The sequence below is a fragment of the Bombina bombina genome, chromosome 4 (genome assembly GCF_027579735.1).
Source record: "Bombina bombina isolate aBomBom1 chromosome 4, aBomBom1.pri, whole genome shotgun sequence".
Classification (NCBI taxonomy): domain Eukaryota; kingdom Metazoa; phylum Chordata; class Amphibia; order Anura; family Bombinatoridae; genus Bombina; species Bombina bombina.
Window position 1 is genome coordinate 104,692,164 of NC_069502.1, and position 20,865 is coordinate 104,713,028.

Consider the following 20,865-nt stretch of genomic DNA (forward strand, 5'->3'; position numbering starts at 1 on the left):
GCAGATTATGAGTGAGTTGTGTGTCCCTGTTAGAGTAGTTGAGGGGAAGTATAGTTGGGCGTAATCTGCCTCTTGGGATAAGGGCCAGAATTGTGTGTTAGCTTCTTTAAATGTCCTCTTGGCTCTTTTGTGTAGTATAAACTTTCTGGAGTTATACTGCTGCTGTAAACTCCTAGTGGTAGAAGTTGGGAGGGAGTTAAATTAATGAACTGGGAGGAATGCAAGGGAGCTATGTTCTTTTTACTTTTATCCTTATTTTCTCTCTGTGTTACTTTCCTTTTGTTCTTTCTCTTTCCCTCCCTGTTTTCTTCTTTTTTCTTCTTCTTTCCCTTCCCCCCTCTTTTCTTATTTCCTTCTATTTTATGTTGTTTTCCTGTCCCTCAACATCCCCACTACCTTTAGGTGCAATTTCCCTTTTGTAAATTCCCCAGGGTTTTTGGGAAATAAAATGTGGGGTACAATTGTTGTGTTCTGCTTAGGTTATGGTATTGTGGTGGGTGGCGTAGCAGTGCTTACCCCTATGTGTTTGGGTCCTCAGTTTCAGAGGAATCTCCGGAGTGCCGACGCAATGAAGGCCTCAAAATGGCAGCCATTGGCGCCAGAAGTGTCTGCTCCAGTCATCAATGCACTCCAGATGCACTGCTCACCCCAGGTCCCTCCACAGATCGTGGGATGGCGATCTTAATTTGGGTGAGTGGCAGGAGGCTTCTTACATAGGTGGGAGGGCTGTAAGAACTTGCGTGTGGCTCCTTGTTCAGTGTCGGCTGTCTGAGTTGACGGGGTCTGTCCCGAGGAGAGCGGCTGCCCCAGACCTGCTCAGAGGGCTAAAAGATAATGTCGGGTAAGCTCCTAGACACGGGGGGTAGATAGTTAGGAGGGCTTCTTTACTCCGGATGAGCGATTGCGTTGTCAGAGCAGGTAGCTGTATAGCAGTTTAATGGGACTGTGTGTCCACTAATAAGGCTTTGCAGACAGGCAATTTGTCCTGGGTAGGATAAGGGGGTTCTGGAGAGGGTGTAATCCACAAAGTAATTCCTAAAGGAAAGGGAAATAATGACTTTAATGGGTTTTGGAGGAGAGTGCTCCTGCCTTATGTGACCGCTCAGTGTCGCTGTAGGCTACGTTCCAGGCTCGATTATTTTTTAATATCTGATAAACTCCTAATTTATGAACTAGTCGTGGATATCAAAGAAATCATAATCTCAGATCATGCCATTATTACCCTAAATATTAAAGTTAGGAATAATCAGGCATCAGACAATAGGTTTTTCTTTCCTAGTTATCTTGCTAATAATGTCCAATATAAAGCTTGAATGAAATTAAAATGGAATGACTTTTATCAGTTGAATTATACCCCAGAAATGCGAACTGAAATCTTATGGGAAACTTTTAAAGCAGTAATAAGAGGTGAGATTAAGACATATCTAGTTAGTCAAAAACGTAAAATGGTTGCTAGGGATCCGCAATTGGCGAATCAATTACGTAATGCATAGAATTCATACATTAGGGACCCTGAACCAAAAATGTGGGAAATTTATCAAGAAAAAAAAAAAAGAGAAAGAGGAGTTTTTATAACACAAAAAATGGCACAGGAAGAATTTAGGACTAGGTTCTTTTTTATAGGCTTGGGGGTAAACCTAGTAAATTCCTTGCAAATATAATTAAAACTAAAAAAAAATATTTGATAGAATCTCTCAAAAACCCACAGGGCAGGATCACTAATATTAACGAAATTAATGAGTATATCTTACAATATTTCTAGAAATTATACTCGACTAATATAATAGATTGTTAAGTTAAGGTGAATTTTTGGAAAAGTACACAAACTCCAAAGTTAGCAAAAAGCAAATTAGACAAATTAAATACACCTATTTCCATTAAATAGTAGATATTGTCATTAGGAGAGCAGCGGCTAATAAAGCCACTGGACCAGATCAGATACTGGTGGAACTTTATAAATGACGTTTAGAAGATATTACACCAACATTGGTTAAATTATTTAATAATTATTACATGGAGGGTACGGCTTGTTACAGATACTTTACGGCATCTTCAATATATCTTTTATTCCAAAAAAAGTTAAAGATAGAGAAGAGATCAGTTCGTATAGGACAATTTAGTTATTAAATAGCGATTACAATATTCTTACAAGTATTATAGCAACTAGGCTTAAATTTTGAATTGGACCCCTTATTCATAAAGACCAAGTAGGTTTTATGTCAGGTAGAAACTCTTCGTGTAACATAAGGAAATTTCAATTGATACTGAACAGCTTCCAGGCAAACTTGCAGAAAATGAACCCTTTAAAGGGACCAGATGCAGCAATAGTCTCAATAGATGCAGAGAAGGTCTTTGACTCCTTTACTTGGGATCACTTGTTCACAGTGCTTTCTAGGTTTGGAGACGAGGGCCCTTTCTTTAATTTCATTCAATTAATGTATAAACATCCTAATGCTGCTATTATTATTAATGACCGACCTTCACCTAGATTCCAGTTATAAAGAGGATCAAGGCAAGGTTGCCCTCTATCCCCTTATTTATTTAACCTGACCCTTGAGCCCCTAGCTATTTGTTTAAGAAGAGAGATTGAAGGGATCAAAATGGGCACAAGAAAGGTTACAACGTTGCTATATGTGGAAGACTTATTAGTTTTAATGTCGAATACTGGAAGAAATATCCCTTTATTAATCCAACTACTACAGGAGTATAGTGCCTTTTCGGGCTATAAAGTCAACATGGCTTAAACAGAATTTTTTTGGGTAAAGAAACAAAAAAATCATATCAAGGTTCTCAGTTTAAAGAAGCAAAAGAAGCATTTATATATCTAGGTATCACATTAGCTAAAGATAGCAATGAATGGTACAGGCTTAATTATCCCCCAATGTTTACTAAAATAAATTCTGATTTGGAAAATTGGGCTAAATTTAAACTAACCCTAACAGGTAAAGTAAATTTGGTGATGTTCCCCAAACTCTTCTATTTAATGCAGAATTGACCAATCATGATAAACAAGAAAGACCCAGGTGTATTTAAACAGAGATGTCTCTAATTCCTGTGGGGGGGGGGAGTAGAGAGTCATTACCTTTAAAAATCTTTCATTAATTAGTGCTGATGGTGGCCTGGCCTTACCAGACATTGAAATATATAATCTAGTGGCTATCACAAAGATAGCATTAGATTGGCTAACTGGAAGTGATTACTATGCATTTGACAATACTGAGCAGGGCACATGGTGCATCCTAGACCCAGTACTGAATCTGTTCAGAGCAGGTGAATATTCTATGTCATTGTTATATAGAATAACCATGAGCTTTTTTGGTCAATTAAAGGTGCATAAAATTGCACAGGCATGGAAAGTTACACCCGAGGTGGTCCAGAAAAGCTTTAAACTAGTAGATGCTGCAATACTCTCCTCTTCATGGAGAGAATCACACACCAAATTGGTAAACAGAATATATATTACTCCAAAAATGTTTGAGACAAGTCAGGCTCGCATTGCCTCAAATGCAAGGCATTAGAGGCAGATATATATCATTGTTTTTGGGGCTACCATAAAATAAAGACATTTTGGTATAAAATAAACTATTGGTCAAATAAAATTAATCAAAATAATTTAAAAATAATAGACAATCATGTTTTTTTAATAGATGGCTAAAAAGAAACCCATATTAAAAATGTCCGCCAAATTAATGCTATAATTATGGTAGGTAGACTATTGATCTTGAAATATTGGAAATTGAATAAAGCCCCTAATTTGACAGAATTCCAACAGAAACTTAAAAATCAAATAATCATGGAACAAATGGATACCTCAATAAACTCAGAAACTCAAATTAAGTGCTTCTTTTACAAATGGAAAAGCGTAATTATTAGCTTCCCTAAGGAGATACAAAGGCAGCTGATTGTACCTTTCAGAAGTACCATGTTTCTTGAGTTCGCCATTGTGATAATTAATTTTTGGAGCCCTAGATAAGATGGGGAGGGGACGGGGAAGTGAGGTGAGGAGTCGAGGGCTAGCCTGGTCGCAGCCGTGAGGGGAGGAGTCAGGGGCTAGGCTGGTCGCAGCCTTTCCCCTAAGATGTTTCTTTTTCCTCCTTTTTTTTGTGTGTCTTTGTTTTTGTTTTTATTTTTACATGTCTAGTTATGACAACTAGGTATGAAAACCCAATTCATATACAAAAAAAGTTTGGAGTGCCCTTTGAATGAGTTGATTGTAGAATATAACCTATGTTTAAGGCATTTTGTAGAACTGGAGCTCTCTTTATGAGAAAACATTGTGTTGACATTAACAAAGCTTGACAACCATTTTTTTTTATTTATTTTGTATTGTTTTCAATTACTGCCTATCTCTGATGATTGATTATAGACTTGTATTATGAATTGAATAAAAAGTAAAAAAAAAAAAAAAAAGAATCAAGTTCAAAGCAATAACTTACTGCAATTCTTGGATCACCCAAAAGCTTCACAATTTCATTTATTATTTTCATAAATCTGAGAAACACAGGATCCTCATAATCATATCGATGATCAAGTAATATAGATACAATTATGTTGGCAACAGCAGCATTCATGTTCACGGTGTTCTCAAATGGTTGTCCTATTAATAAAAATAAATATGTAAATTACCAATTGCCCACTGCTTTAGAGTATTTTACTGTTATTTCCCTGCATATCTTAACTTATATAAAGAAAACAATATAAATCAAACATCAGAATTTTATAAAATTGGTTTAGAATGTTAAAAGATTAACTTAAAACTTTTTATCTGAATATTGTCATGTGCAAAAAATGGTTGCAAAGAATATTGAATCTGAAATATTGTGTCTGATATTCTTTTATTAACTTACGCCTAGATTTAGAGTTCTGCAGCCAAAGGGGTGCGTTAGCTACGCTGGCTTTTTCTGGCAGCACCTTTTAAATACCGCTGGTATTTAGAGTTCACAGAATGGCTGCGTCAGGCTCCAAAAAAAGAGCGTATAGCATATTTACTGCAACTTCAACTCTCGATACCAGTGGTGCTTACGGACGCGGCCAGCTTCAAAAACGTGCTCGTGCACGATTCCCCCATAGAAAACAATGGGGCTCTTTGAGCTGAAAAAAAACCTAACACCTGTAAAAAAGCCGCGTTCAGCCGCGATTCCTTGACAAAGCATACCAGCGAAACGTACGTCGGAACTGAACTGTTCTATATTGAGTTTTATTGCGTCTCTACACTAGCCAGGACACCTGGGGGCTTAGCGCTATTGTCTTGCTACTAAAAAGGTTTTGGTTTCAGCGGTCACACTCCTGCTGATCCATTTACCTCTTTGCAAGTTTGGCGATTTGAAGCATTTGTTACAGCATATCTGCTTTTGTACCCTTACATTGTGGTGTTATCAAGGATTATGTGACGCTTTTATATATTTTAAAATAAATTTGTATCCAAGTTTTGCCTAGTGTACTGTTTTCCCATCAGTATAAAGTGGGAGTGCGCATATCCTTGAGCTTAGTGGAAAGCTCCAACAAATGTGAGTAGTCATTTGTTACAAAACAACTACTTCCTCAAAGTGACATTACAGATTCAGACTATGTTGCAATTTTCTGTTTCCTTTTTTATGGGATCTCACTGAGGAATGCTAACAAGCTGAAAAACTCATCCAGAGGACACAGACATATCCTTGATTCAGAACTTTATTTGGTTTTCCTTTTATGATTTTTGTTATCACATTTATTTCACATTTTTTTCTTTGTGATATTCGGTATATTTATTGTAATCCTAACGCAGCCCCATTGTTTGCTATGGGGAAACACTTCCTACGTCTGCACCTAACACTCTAACATGTACCCGAGTCTAAACACCCCCAACCTTACACTTATTAACCCCTAATCTGCCGCCCCCGCTATCGCTGACCCCTGCATATTTTTTAACCCCTAATCTGCCGCTCCGTAAACCGCCGCTACTTACATTATCCCTATGTACCCCTAATCTGCTGCCCCTAACACCGCCGACCACTATATTATATTTATTAACCCCTAATCTGCCCCCCACAACGTTGCCTCCACCTGCCTACACTTATTAACCCCTAATCTGCCGAGCGGACCGCACCACTATTATAATAAAGTTATAATCTGCCCTCCCTAATATTGCCGACACCTAACTTCAAACATTAACCCCTAATCTGCCGACTGGAGCTCACCGCTATTCTAATAAATGTATTAACCCCTAAAGCTAAGTCTAACCCTAACACTAACACCCCCCTAAATTAAATATAATTTAAATCTAATGAAATAAATTAACTATTATTAAATAAATTATTCCTATTTAAAGCTAAATACTTACCTGTAAAATAAATCCTAATATAGCTACAATATAAATTATAATTATATTATAGCTATTTTAGGATTTATAATTATTTTACAGGTAACTTTGTATTCATTTTAACCAGATACAATAGCTATTAAATAGTTAAGAAATATTTAATAGCTAACATAGTTAAAATAATTACAAATTTACCTGTAAAATAAATCCTAACCTAAGTTACAATTAAACCTAACACTACACTATCAATAAATAAATTAAATAAAATACCTACAATTACCTACAATTAAACCTAACACTACACTATCAATAAATTAATTAAATACAATACCTACAAATAACTACAATTAAATAAACTAACTAAAGTACAAAAAATAAAAAAGAACTGTTACAAAAATAAAAAAATATTTACAAACATTAGAAAAATATTACAACAATTTTAAACTAATTACACCTACTCTAAGCCCCCTAATAAAATAACAAAGCCCCCCAAAATAAAAAAATGCCATACCCTATTCTAAATTACAAAAGTTCAAAGCTCTTTTACCTTACCAGCCCTGAACAGGGCCCTTTGCGGGGCATGCCCCAAAGAATTCAGCTCTTTTGCCTGTTAAAAAACACATACAATACCCCCCCCCAACATTACAACCCACCACCCGCATACCCCTAATCTAACCCAAACCCCCCTTAAATAAACCTAACACTAAGCCCCTGAAGATCTTCCTACCTTATCTTCACCTTACCAGGTATCACACCGATCTGTCCTGGCTCCAAAATCTTCATCCAACCCAAGCGGGGGCTGGCGATCCATAATCCTGCGGCTGAAGAGGTCCAGAAGAGGCTCCAAAGTCTTCATCCTATCCGGGAAGAAGAGGCGATCCAGACGGCAACCATTTTGATCCAAGCGGCATCTTCTATCTTCATCCGATGAGGAACGGCTCCATCGTGAAGACCTCCAGCGCAGACCAATCTTCTTCCGACGACGTCCAACTGAAGAATGACGGTTCCTTTAAGGGACGTCATCCAAGATGGCGTCCCTCGAATTCCGATTGGCTGATAGGATTCTATCAGCCAATCGGAATTAATGTAGGAAAATTCTGATTGGCTGATGGAATCAGCCAATCAGAATCAAGTTCAATCCGATTGGCCGATTTTTGGGAGGGAAACATCAATTTTTCACAAAAAAATACATTTAAAAATATAGACATTGGGACATTGGGCGCCCTAAATATTTTTATTGCTCTCACGCTAACTGTGCTCAAAGTTTTACATTTTAACATACCTGGGCTTGCGTACATATTAAAAGTTGAAAGTAAAAATTTAGAGCACAAGCGAAAGGTCAGGGGTGATAGCTTCAGGACTACAGATATCGTGACTGCGCTAACTTCTTCCCATAGACTTTAATGGGACAGGCTACTAAAAAAAATATTATTTATCGATTGTGAACTAACCCAACTCTGTACTAGACCAACAGAGCTAAACCCATAGAATGTAAGAAATACTTTAGATTCCTTCACATATAAGGAAACATATTTTTTTTTTAATAGATATTTTTCTAGCTCTATATATATGATTACTTTTTTTATCTATGCACATGTAAAGATATATATTATCACTTTCCAGTCGAACACATTGTCACCTACCATATCCCCTTTAACCCTTATAAAACTTTTTATTTACTTAATTGATATTTTTTTAAGTAAATAACTATTTTATTTTTGAGTGTAATACTTTATTTAAATATGATTTGGATGTGTTTTGAACACTTTTTTTATTACCACTAAAATTATTGACTGTTTATGATATAATTAATTATCTCTTTATGTTGGTGTCTAAATATCTTCAAATTAAATTATTATTTTTTACTTAAGTGAGAATGTGATTATGGTGAACATGTTTGCACCCCTCACAATCTAAAAGTACATTCAGGTTTTATCACAGTACAATTGTTTAATCCAAAAGTCAAACTGTAACTGAAAAATGCCTATGTTTCCAAACAAGTAAACAAATGAGTGAATAGATTCATTTATTGTACATAATTATTGCCATAAACTATTTGACATTCAAATGATTCAGTTTAAATATAAATAGGTGTTTCAGAATTACAAACAAATTATATCCTGTTCAAACATCTTGTAAAATGTGTAAACAAAGATGAAAATGTACTGACCACTAAAAGATTCAATCTTCTGAATTAAGAAATCACTTTCTTCATTAACTTTCTCTTCTAGAGATTGTTTTCCCATTCCAAAATCTCGTAATGTTGAAAGAGTAAATCTCCTCATGACTTTCCAATTCTCCCCATTGGCAAAAATAACACCTGAAATAAAATAAAAATATAATTAATTGGAATAGTGACTGATTACATTTACAAATCAATGGCAGTGCTATTTATGTGCGATATCCACACAAACTATACCTTATTCTATTTAGAAAAATAACTACATATTGCAGAAATATCTACATAAGCAAAAAAAATCATATAAAAAAACAAACACATTTTTGTGATAATTTTGTTTTAATATAGTGTAGTAATTGAGAATTAATAATTTAATAATTTTGTATTCTTTAGTTATGTTAATCAATAAAATGTAATAACTGAAAATTAGAATAAACTTCTTATTTTGTAGGAATAAAATATTTAAAATAAATATATTAGATAGATTTTACAACCATGTACAATTCTGATTTGTCATTGTTGTTACAACACATTTTGAGAATTTAAGCAATATATATTTTAGACTTCTTGCCCTCTTTGACATGCTTTTTATCCATAACTGTTTTTCACTGCTGTCACTATCGTGGAATAAATAGTATTGCTTTGAGCTCTGCCCGGACCTTTCTTTCATATATATATATATATATATATATATATATATATATATATATATATATATATATATATATATATATATATATATATATATATATATATATATATATATATATATATATATATATATATATATATATATATATATATATATATATATATATATATATATGTTAAGACAATGCATGCATACTCATTATCCATGTCCAAACTTACCTAGCTTAGCAAAAAAATAAAAAAAAATATCAGAAAATACAAAAAAAATACTATTACACTATTTTCCTATTTAGTTTTATTAGTTAAGAGATATACAATATCTATGACCTTATGAAATTAACACATAGGTGATTGATATTATTGTGACGGCATTCATAATTCGTTAGAGAAACGAATGCCAAATATGACTGGGGGCTGCAGAATTCAACTATTTTTAATGCAGTATTTTTATTAGTCCAAAAGTGCCCCACTACAAATAAATATCTGTTTAAATTCAGATATTTTTGTATTTCACTTTTACATTAATCAATCTGGCACCGAAAATAGTTGAATTCTGCAGCTATATTCGCTATTCCTTTCTATAATGAACAGGGAATGCTAAACTTTTATTATTGCCTAGTGATGGTCAAATAGTGGGGGCATCCTTTTTCTAATGAGGTGTATGTGACATCATCACACAGCAAAATGATGTCACGCACTGCTCTGCATCTCAAATGACGAGAGACCTCATGTCCTTTTTCATCACCCAACTGTAGGTAAGTGAAACTGCTTTGTACAAGTGATTGTCTCTGTATCTTTCTTTGCATGGGGTAAATAATGCAGAGGAGACAGTAATGAACTTGATCATTTAATGTAAAAATGTTAAAGGTTTTCAGGATCTAATCTATGAAATAAACTAAGGGATACATTTCTTGTTTTTTCCCCTGTGCAAAGAATTTATGTAGTAGCATATGCGAGCCTGCTTCCCACAATGTAGGCGGTGAGGGAAAATCACAGAGAGCTTGCTCGCTCTCGGTAATTGACAGCCCCTTCAGTCGCGTGATTGGTCGCACGAATGAAGGGGCGGGCATTACACACTCCGATGAGTGTGTAATGATACATATGGGCAAGCGAATCAACAGATCCGCTGCCCGTGTGTAGCGAAGGCGGATGGACAGCTTCACGAGTTGAGAAGCTGTCCATCCGCCACTTAGTACATGGAGCCCATGCTGTGAGTATAAGCCCTCCACATGGGCAACCTTCAGTAATTGCAGCAGCTCAGTCTATTGCACAAAAAGTGAAGATCAGTTGATTTTGGTAAATAAATAATCCCTATAATCACAGAAAAAGCAGCACTCCTTAGGATAAAAAGACCTTTATTGTACATAGTGGGTCACCAGTAAAAAGCAGCACTCCTTAGGATAAAAAGACCTTTATTGTACATAGTGGGTCACCAGTAAAAAGCAGCACTCCTTAGGATAAAAAGACCTTTATTGTACATAGTGGGTCACTAGTAAAAAGCAGCACTCCTTAGGATAAAAAGACCTTTATTGTACAAAGTGGGTCACCAGTAAAAAGCAGCACTCCTTAGGATAAAAAGACCTTTATTGTACAAAGTGGGTCACCAGTAAAAAGCAGCACTCCTTAGGATAAAAAGACCTTTATTGTACATAGTGGGTCACCAGTAAAAAGCAGCACTCCTTAGGATAAAAAGACCTTTATTGTACAAAGTGGGTCACCAGTAAAAAGCAGCACTCCTTAGGATAAAAAGACCTTTATTGTACATAGTGGGTCACCAGTAAAAAGCAGCACTCCTTAGGATAAAAAGACCTTTATTGTATATAGTGGGTCACCAGTAAAAAGCAGCACTCCTTAGGATAAAAAGACCTTTATTGTACATAGTGGGTAACCAGTAAAAATCAGCACTCCTTAGGATAAAAAGACCTTTATTGTACATAGTGGGTCACCAGTAAAAAGCAGCACTCCTTAGGATAAAAAGACCTTTATTGTACAAAGTGGGTCACCAGTAAAAAGCAGCACTCCTTAGGATAAAAAGACCTTTATTGTACATAGTGGATCACCAGTAAAAAGCAGCACTCCTTAGGATAAAAAGACCTTTATTGTACATAGTGGGTCACCAGTAAAAAGCAGCACTCCTTAGGATAAAAAGACCTTTATTGTACATAGTGGGTCACCAGTAAAAAGCAGCACTCCTTAGGATAAAAAGACCTTTATTGTACATAGTGGGTCACCAGTAAAAAGCAGCACTCCTTAGGATAAAAAGACCTTTATTGTACATAGTGGGTCACCAGTAAAAAGCAGCACTCCTTAGGATAAAAAGACCTTTATTGTACATAGTGGGTCACCAGTAAAAAGCAACACTCCTTAGGATAAAAAGACCTTTATTGTACATAGTGGGTCACCAGTAAAAAGCAGCACTCCTTAGGATAAAAAAACCTTTATTGTACATAGTGGGTCACCAGTAAAAAGCAACACTCCTTAGGATAAAAAGACCTTTATTGTACATAGTGGGTCACCAGTAAAAAGCAGCACTCCTGAGGATAAAAAGACCTTTATTGTACATAGTGGGTCACCAGTAAAAAGCAGCACTCCTTAGGATAAAAAGACCTTTATTGTACATAGTGGGTCACCAGTAAAAAGCAGCACTCCTTAGGATAAAAAGACCTTTATTGTACATAGTGGGTCACCAGTAAAAAGCTTGCACTGTTAACCCACTATGTACAATAAAGGTCTTTTTATCCTAAGTAAATACTCCCTGCCTATGTCACATGCACAACTGGTGGTGCTCTATTACTCGTGTTTTGCTCCTTTTATTGATTGCTTCTTCTCTATGGAAGACGTTATTACTCTATGAGGTGCCTCTTCTCTTTTGTTCCGGTTTCTCAGTATGCAGTGATTCCAGGACTGGTTAAGAGAGCTGCCTGAGTGATTGCAGAAAATCCTACTCAGTTACTGAATATCGTTGGAATTTTATGGGTCTTTCCCCTACATATATTGTCTGTATATATACATAAAAAAAATGTTTTTCTTTTTTTGGCTATTGTGTGCATTTAAGCGCCACTTTAGTTACGTTATCTTGTGTAGAACTTAAATAATACTGTAAAATAATTTTTGCATTAGAATTCCTCTACTGAGCATGGGTAATAAACTGGCTGCAGGTAGAGCATATTTCTCCTAGCAATGCTACAAAGGAAATGTTTCTCCTTTGCTTTCCTGGAAAGACCACAGCCCCCTTGTGGGGCAGTGACAGGAAGTAATGGACCCTTACACAAATTAAGCTAAAAAATAAATGAAACGTAAATTCTCTTAAAATGATGAGTAATACATAATGCAATTATTAAGTATAATGCACTGCTTAGTGATTTACTGAATACAACAGACTGTTTTGTATCCATTTAGATTTGTAATAAGGAAGTAGGTTAGAGGTGATAGGATTGAAATGATTTCCTTTTCTGTCTTTTCAGTAAGGTTGCAGATTATTGAATAAAGTAAAAAACAAAACAGGTCCTCTTATAAGGGGCGGCTAAAAAGTCAGCAAGCACAGTTGTTATGGATACAACTACCTTAAAGGGACATGAAATCCCACATTTTTCTTTTATGATTCAGATTGCACATGCAATTTTAAACAACTTTTCTAATTTACTTATTTTATCACATTTTCTTTGTTCTCTTGTTATCTTTTGTTGTAAGCTCAGGAGCGTGCATGTGTCGGAAGCACTATGTGGCAGCAGTTTTTTAAGAATACAAGAACACTAGAAGGTCGGACTATATCATGTAGTGCTCCAGAAACCTACCTAAGTATCTCTTCAACAAAACACAACATGAATAACAAATGAGAACAAAGCAAGTTTGATAATAGAAGTAAACTGGAAGCTTTTTATAAAATGATAAGTTCTGTTTGAATCATGAAATAATCTTTTGGGGTTTAGTATCCCTTTAAATAATAATAAAGGCATAATGCTGCCTTCTAAAGGCTCCTTAACTTAGTAAACCCTTTGAACTGGCTTTAAATTGTGTTGTAAAAAAAAGAAGGCATTGCATTAGCATATTAATATCTAACAGTCTACTGCTTACTCAGACTGGATTGACTGGATTGCTATTTATGGCTCCTGCTCCTGCGTTATCTCCTCTAGACTGAGGCTTTTTGCATGTGTTGGGTAGCGCGTATGTTACCATTGGAAAGTAAAAAATTATCGCACGAGCGCTAGCCCAGTATGTGCACAAAGCCGAAGTCTGAATATCGTGACCACGTTAACGTATTGCCCCGAAGTGCACTTACTTGACATGAAATACGAATATTTTACATTCCAGTGTTTTTGACATAGAGGAATATTTAATTAATACATATTTCTATATATTGACTGGATTACGTGTAGTGCGTTGCATACACGCTTTAGTAGGAGCATATTACAGGTTGAAAGTAAAAACGACCGATTGAGCGCAATTTAATATAACACACGCCGGGATAGAGTGACTTCAGACCTCTGATAAACTGTTCTGTTAGTTAAAAAACTGTCACACAACACATCAAAAATACATTCAACAAAGTACAGTTACACTTATAATAACACTGCCTAATAAAAATTATAAAAAAAAATGCATTAAATAGTTATAAAGGCTCAAAGATTATTTATGTTTTTTGATTAGACATATATACCCATATAAACACATAAATTCATATGTATACATATAGAAGTGCATTGGAGCACTTTACAGTTAAAGGGATAGTCTACATGGGTTTGCAAGAACCTTGTTTGGGATTGTTGGGCTGCGGGCACCCTACACCATCCTGTGCCACCTCATGCAGGGCAAAAGACAAAAGTATTTTAAAAAATACTTTTCCATTCGGCCGTTGTAGGATGGCAGCAAACTCCTCCCAGAGAATCCTTTGGTGCTTCTATTGTTTAGCAGCATCCAATGATCAGGCTTTCACTTGTAAAATTCATGACGCGTGCTGTAGTTTTGCGCATGTGCAATGTGTCTGCCTGAGTGTCTAAGTCCATTTACACACACTGCTGGGTGCAATATGTAACAAATCCACAAGAAGGAGGAAGAAGGAGGGAGGAGGAGTTTCACGGCCATTTTAGGTCTGCTGAATAAATACATTTTCCCCAGAATTCTGTAATCACTTTTGCCCTGCATGAGGTGGCACAGGACGGAGTGGGGATGCCCACAGCACAACAATCCCAAACAAGGTGCTTTCAAACCCATGTAGACTGTCCCTTTAAGTAGATGAAAGCATATAAAATTATATTTATGCTATGTATTTAATGCAAATATTTCACATTTCATTGTTCTTCACAAAGATAAATGGATATCCTATATCTCTCTATCTATCTATCTATCTATCTATCATCTATCTATCTATCTATCTATCTATCTATCTGTCTATCTAGGTATAGACATATATATTACTAAAAAAACATAATATATAGAAATGTGTCATTATGAATAAATAGAACATATTCTTCTATGTAAAGAACATTGGAATGTGAAATATTAATATATTCATGTCAGGTTAGCGCACTTGAGAAAATGTGATAGGTTTGCATGCGATTAGGGTGTTTTTTTTTTCACTTTTTGCCCTACATTGACTTTGAGGCAATGCGTTATTGATGTCTTGATATTCGAAGTTTGACTTTTTGCAAACATCGGCTAGCGCACTAGAGAAAAACGTTTTACTTTAAACTTTTAATATGCGCAGTACCCAAATTACTTCCAGTGGAGTTAGTGAGCAAGCAGGAGCGATAAATAATGTTCTACTCGTAATCTACTCTTATATCTGTTGTTTTTTTGGTAAAATATATATCTATACATAAGTATATCTAACATAGAACATATTCCCTTATATGAAGAGAATTAGAATGTGAAATATTAACAGTAAATACATTGTATAACACTTCATTAAATATGAATATTGCATAAATATGATTTTTTTCAGCTACTTGACTACAAAGGTCTCCTATATATATATATATATATATATATATATATATATATATATATATATATATATATATATGTATATATGTCTGTTAATACATACATATACTGTAAATACATAAATACATATATACGTATATATATATATATATATATATATATATACATACACACACATATTTATACATGTATATGCGTGTATCTCTATGTTAAAGCCCTTTGCAGTCCATTTTTTTCTAACACCTCAGACCGCATAGCTTTAAGCCCTTATAAGATTTATATGCAATGATATTTTTAAATATTTTTATTTAACAGTATTATTATGGGTGTGACTGTACTTTTAAAGTATTTTTTTCCCCTTTTTTGTCTCGAGTAACATTGAGCCAGAGCTCTGAAGTCCTGCTTTACCAACGTACGTTAAATTTAATAACGCTTAAGTAAACACGTTTATTTTATACTCCTAATACGAGTGCAACAGTTAGCGTGCCACTTGTTACCTAGCACACATTTGGGAAGACTTGATTTTGCAAATTTAAAGTTTTAAACTCATAACAAACTGAACTTAGTTTAACAGGTAGTGTTTTTTATTTTTATTTACCAATTAAAACATTTAAAATAATTTAAATTTAAAAAAAATACAAACTTTGGTTGGAGACAGCCGCATCCGCTGCTTGTTAAATCTAGCCCTTTAGTATATTGGAGAGACTGATATTTTATTGGGAGAAATCTCAATTAGAAATTTTCAGGTAGATTACGAGTTTGTGTGTTTGTCTTTTAACGCTGACAAAATGGCCATTTCAGCATTAAAATAGCAACGCAGCCATTACAATTCAATGCGTAGGTAGATATATATACTGTATATATTTATAAATACTTATTTTGCTTTGTGTAGAAGACCCACTCAGCACATAATTAATTCTAACCAAATGGTTTTACTACATTTAAGGCAAGATTTTAATTGGTTTAAGCAAATTAACAAAACAAAAAAATACTCACCGTGTCCCTTAATCATTTCTTCGATAATTGGAAATACACCTTTCCAGGAAAACTCATCAGCATTGTTCACTAGAGCTTCCTTCAGTGTTTCATATCCACAGAGTACAACATACTTCTTGGGTCCCAATTGGATGGTGAACACAGGCCCATACTTTTTAGATAGCTAGGGGGAAAAAACGATGTGACAGTTTTTTTTAATTTCAATTTAACACTAGAAATGCAATAATATAATAACAATATTAAAGCTTTTTTAATCATGCTATGATTTACAAGACAGTTGTAAATAGATCTCCCCTGCTTTCATCTGCTTATATCCCAATTCATTTTATTGAAATGTTTAACTGTTTCAGCTCTGCTCAGAACTGTCCAAACATGCACACATGGCCATCCAATCACCTATCACCTGATTAACCTATCCACCAACCCCAGCAGCTCAGGCTCCCCTCCAAGCCATCCAGCTCTGGGTTTTTATTTCAATTTGTTGGGAAAGTATGTAGAGAGAGAGACAGAGAATAAATAAAACATTTAAAAAATGCCTAATAAACATATCAAATGTATGGTTATATATAAATGTGCACTGGCTGATAGGGATTATTCACACCATCTTTTGGTGGAAAGGTGACATTTCTACAAGTCTGGCAAGAAAAAGGGTGTTTTTTTCAGTGCAGGAATTAAATAAATACAGTACTATGATACATTTGGAAATATGTTTCTCAAAATAAAATAAAATACATTTTGAAAGCTGTTCCTCTCAAGAATTAAAAAAAAAAACAATCATCAAATTTGCTTTAGGTTGCCAAGTAAACAATTGTACTCATGAAAAATCACTTTAAATCCCATTGCCATTCAAAACATAAAATACTAACAAAAAGCAATAACACTAACCTAAGTCTAAACTACATATGGACAACTATTTCATTTCATTTTTAAATAACAAGTTATATCTGTAAAATATTACCTCTATAATGTTTTTAAAGGTGTCATACTTATTTATTAGATGCAAATGTCCAATAAATGGTAAAGGCTTTGGTCCAGGAGGAAAATTTTTGTAAACATTTCTATCCCAGCCATAAATAATGCTTATCAAACATAGACATAGAATAATGAATAGAACTATTGAGACGGGATCAGTGAAAACCATGTTTGTCGTCAGCATTACCTGCAAAAGAAAAGAACATACTTAGATAAAAGCAAACAAAAAATATACTTTTCATATATATATATATATATATATATATATATATATATATATATATATATATATATATATATATATATATATATATATATATATCCTATATTATAAAAGGCCAGGTATGTTTGTCCGAAGCTGTCATGTGCAGTAGAGACAGTGAGGATCAGACAGCAGAGAAGGTGGGCGGGTGCGGGAGTGGCGTTGGGTGTGACCGGGCGGGAGCGGCTGTGGTGGGGGCTGTGGTGGGGGCTTGGTCGGATAGGAGCGGGAGTGATGGTGGCATGGTCGGCTGAAAGTGTGCGTGCCAGGCGTGGCCAGGGTGTGACCGGGCGGCAGTGCAGGCATGTGGGACCACTGCACTGCAGAAAATGTTTATATTCAGGAAAAAAAAACAAAGAAAACAACACTTAAAGTGAAGGTAAACTTTGATGAATGAAAGCCCGGTTTTTAAAAATACTATTAAAAACAGGGGCACTGTCATTCATCAGCCAGAGCAGCTTCCCCCACACGGAGATCCTCTCTTCACACATCATCAATTACTAATCCAGCTTCCTCCAATAATGGCTTTCCCACAGGGGAGTCATTGCCTGAGGCCATGCTGTGATTGGAGGAAGTAATGCAAACGAAAAGAGAAAAGTGGACAGTGTCTGAGCATTCAAAAATGGATATACTATTGTATATATAGTAAAGGCAGGAAAAACCACCCAGAGGGGGATATGTTGTAATTAAAACTTAACGTTTATTATGTACCCAAATACGATAAATCAAGACACTAACTGTGTAACTAAACTGTGCAACTTAACTTAAAACTTAGATTAAGAATCTAATATGAAAATGAGTTCCAGTTATACAAAGATATACGAATAAATGTCAAATAAAGACCGTAGCAGCATCTCAGCTCAGTACAAACCAAAACAGGCTCATGGACTGCACAGAAAATGAACTATAAAGGAGGATTAACCCCGCAAACATAATACCTATAAAGTGCAGTATTGGAGCGGTAACTGCCAGGGTCAAAACTCATAACAAATGGGCATGTAAAGCTAATATGTTGGTCAAATAGAGAGATATGACTGGCCTCATGAGCGCCAGTCATACCTCTCTATTTTTCCAACATATTAGCATTAGTTCTATGTTAGGACAGTGAGCACCCCCCATCTTTATATTGTGTCTACAAAGGTAACTGTACCTCTTTAAAGAGTATCTACTCTTCACATTATAAGTACTAACTTTGTTTATGGGGTATCAATAAGATAAATATATACTGCTTTCCCCTTCTCCCTTGATTACATGTGGAGTAAGCTGGATTAGTCATTGATGACGTGTGAAGAGAGGATCTCCGGGTGGGGGAAGCTGCTCCGGCTGTGAAAAAAACAAAGGTAACGTCTGCTTTCTAAACTTTGATGAATGAAAGTGCCCCTGTATTTAATAGTATTTTTTCAAAACGGGCTTCATTCATCAAAGTTTACCTTCACTTAAAGTGAAATATTAGAAAATATACAATTTTCAAGAACAAATCTTAATAAATATCTTTAGAAAATCTTAATAAAAAACAGATTTATTTGGTTGCTTGACATATATTAGTCCAAGATACATTCAAGGTGTCCAAGCACACCAATATAGCAAGTTATTATATGCAAGTAAACATACTAAAAGATTGTTTTGCAATAATGCAATGGTTTAACTATAAATATGTTTACATAAAGTTTATAGTATAAAGTGGGTATTTGGCGACATGTAATATGCAAAGGGGGTTGATGCACGGAGTCATATACCTAAAGTGCTAGTGTGCGCCAAACGGAACAAATTCAATTAAAAACATTAAAAAGTGATAAACACAGCTAATGGTAAGTATAAAATAAGAATACGGATGAGTCATAATGCACTTGCTTGCCTGGCCAAACAAAACTTTATACTCATGAAGCGTTTCTGGGTCATGCTCCTTCATCAGGTGTGTTAGCTGTGCGCAATGACTCAACCTTAACTACCCTAAGATGGGTAATGCCCTGTTTATTATTAGTCAATGGACACACTTGCCCTTTTTGATTGACATCTCTTTAGGCTTGTGGGGCTCTGCCTGTTAGTTTGTGTAAACAGAGCGGCTTGTTTTAACGCAACAAAGAGAGCATTTTCCTCTCTTTCTTTGAGGCAAACCCCAAGCAAAAGTTAAACCTGCCAAAAAACTGTCATAATCACTAATCTGTGTGTGGGACATTTCTGTCACAAGTTGCGAGTAAGCTATAAAATAGGATAATGTCATTAAAGAGAGCTGCAGGCACATGAGCGAATACAATTACATGGTGAGCAGTAATTATTCTGTAGTAGCTGAGCCAAGCAGTCTAATATTTCTTAAAGTATAAATAAATGTGTGTTTTTTTTAAAAAAAAAAAAAGCTAAATAATTCCTTGGTTTATGTTTTCCAGCTCAGGTTCTAAAAAAGCTGTACATTGACCCCAGTTCAGGCCAAGGCAGAGTTAGATAGGGTAGCGGTTAGGTCAGTGTGAGGTGTATGTGGAGTGGTATAAATAAGAAAGAGTGGGAAGTTGTGGCCTCTTCTTTTTAGGACCAGCAGGTGAGAAGAGACTTGGGTCTGGAAGCTTCTCGCGCTGATCCAAAACTGACAGCGTGTTACCTGTGATGGCTCAGATGCAGGAAGTGTTAGCTGCAGTGGCAGCATTAGCGAGGGAGATAGTTACAGGCTGGCTGCTTGAGCAGTTGAGGGGTGTAGGGAAAAAATAACACCCACAAGTCATGATGTGCCGGTAAGGTAATCACATGGGGAGACAAGATCTTGAGCTGAATTCACAGGTCGAGGGGAGTGAGGCAGAAGCACCAAGATTTGTGACAGGAATTGGGGGAGATCCCTGTCAGCAATAGTGGTGCATCCTTGAGTGGAAAAAGTGGCTGTTCCGCTGAGGCTGATTGAGGAATGGATGGCTCAACCCACGTGCGGGAGTAGGACAGCAACTCCATTGTCCTGGTGGGTGTCTTCAGTGACTTTGACTATGATGAGATGAGTGAAGGCACATCTACCAGACCTGTTGTGGCTGGCCAGGTGCAGAAGAAGAGAGGACAACAGATCGGGAAACCAGTCAGAGATGTTACTGCTGGGATTGGGGAGCCGAGTGGGGGGAGTGTTGCAGCCAGTGGTTGGTTGGGATGGGATGGGGCAAATATGGAAACTTTAACCTCTTTTGGCGCTCCCTAGATTTTTAATATCGGGAACCATAGGAGGGTCAGGTGTGACGGTAGGATCGGCAGGTGTTTTTTCAGTACCTTGGTAAGTGTAGGAGGGTTCAAGGCGATGGAAGAGGCATTTTGATGCCTTTGCCTGTGCTCCATTGGCCCATTGGGTTTGCACCTTACAGGAGAGGTGAAAGACAAAATACAAGTTACAGTGTGTGTTTGAATTTATTGGGTTGGGAACATATTGCCTAAGTATGGGGTGAAGGCAGTCCTGGATGAAGGAATAAGAGGGAAGGGCTTTTGACCCCATGGCAGGCCAAGGCAGAGTTAGATAGGGTAGTGTTTAGGTCAGTGGGAGGTGTAGGTGGAGTGGTATAAATAAGGAAGTGTAGGAAATGGTAGCCTCTTCACTTCCGG

General features: G+C 35.9%; 1 protein-coding gene across 1 annotated transcript in view; it reads right to left on the bottom strand.

Moving 5' to 3' along the window:
• The window catches only part of LOC128656938 (cytochrome P450 2K6-like), a 400,794-nt gene that overhangs the window by 188,092 nt on the left and 191,837 nt on the right, over positions 1 to 20,865 (bottom strand). Inside the window, exons 5-7 of the mRNA XM_053711116.1 lie at positions 16,068 to 16,230; positions 8,469 to 8,618; positions 4,437 to 4,597 (exon numbers count right to left, since the gene is read on the bottom strand). Coding sequence (XP_053567091.1) covers positions 4,437 to 4,597; positions 8,469 to 8,618; positions 16,068 to 16,230 — 474 coding nt within the window. The remainder of the gene's footprint in view (positions 1 to 4,436; positions 4,598 to 8,468; positions 8,619 to 16,067; positions 16,231 to 20,865) is intronic.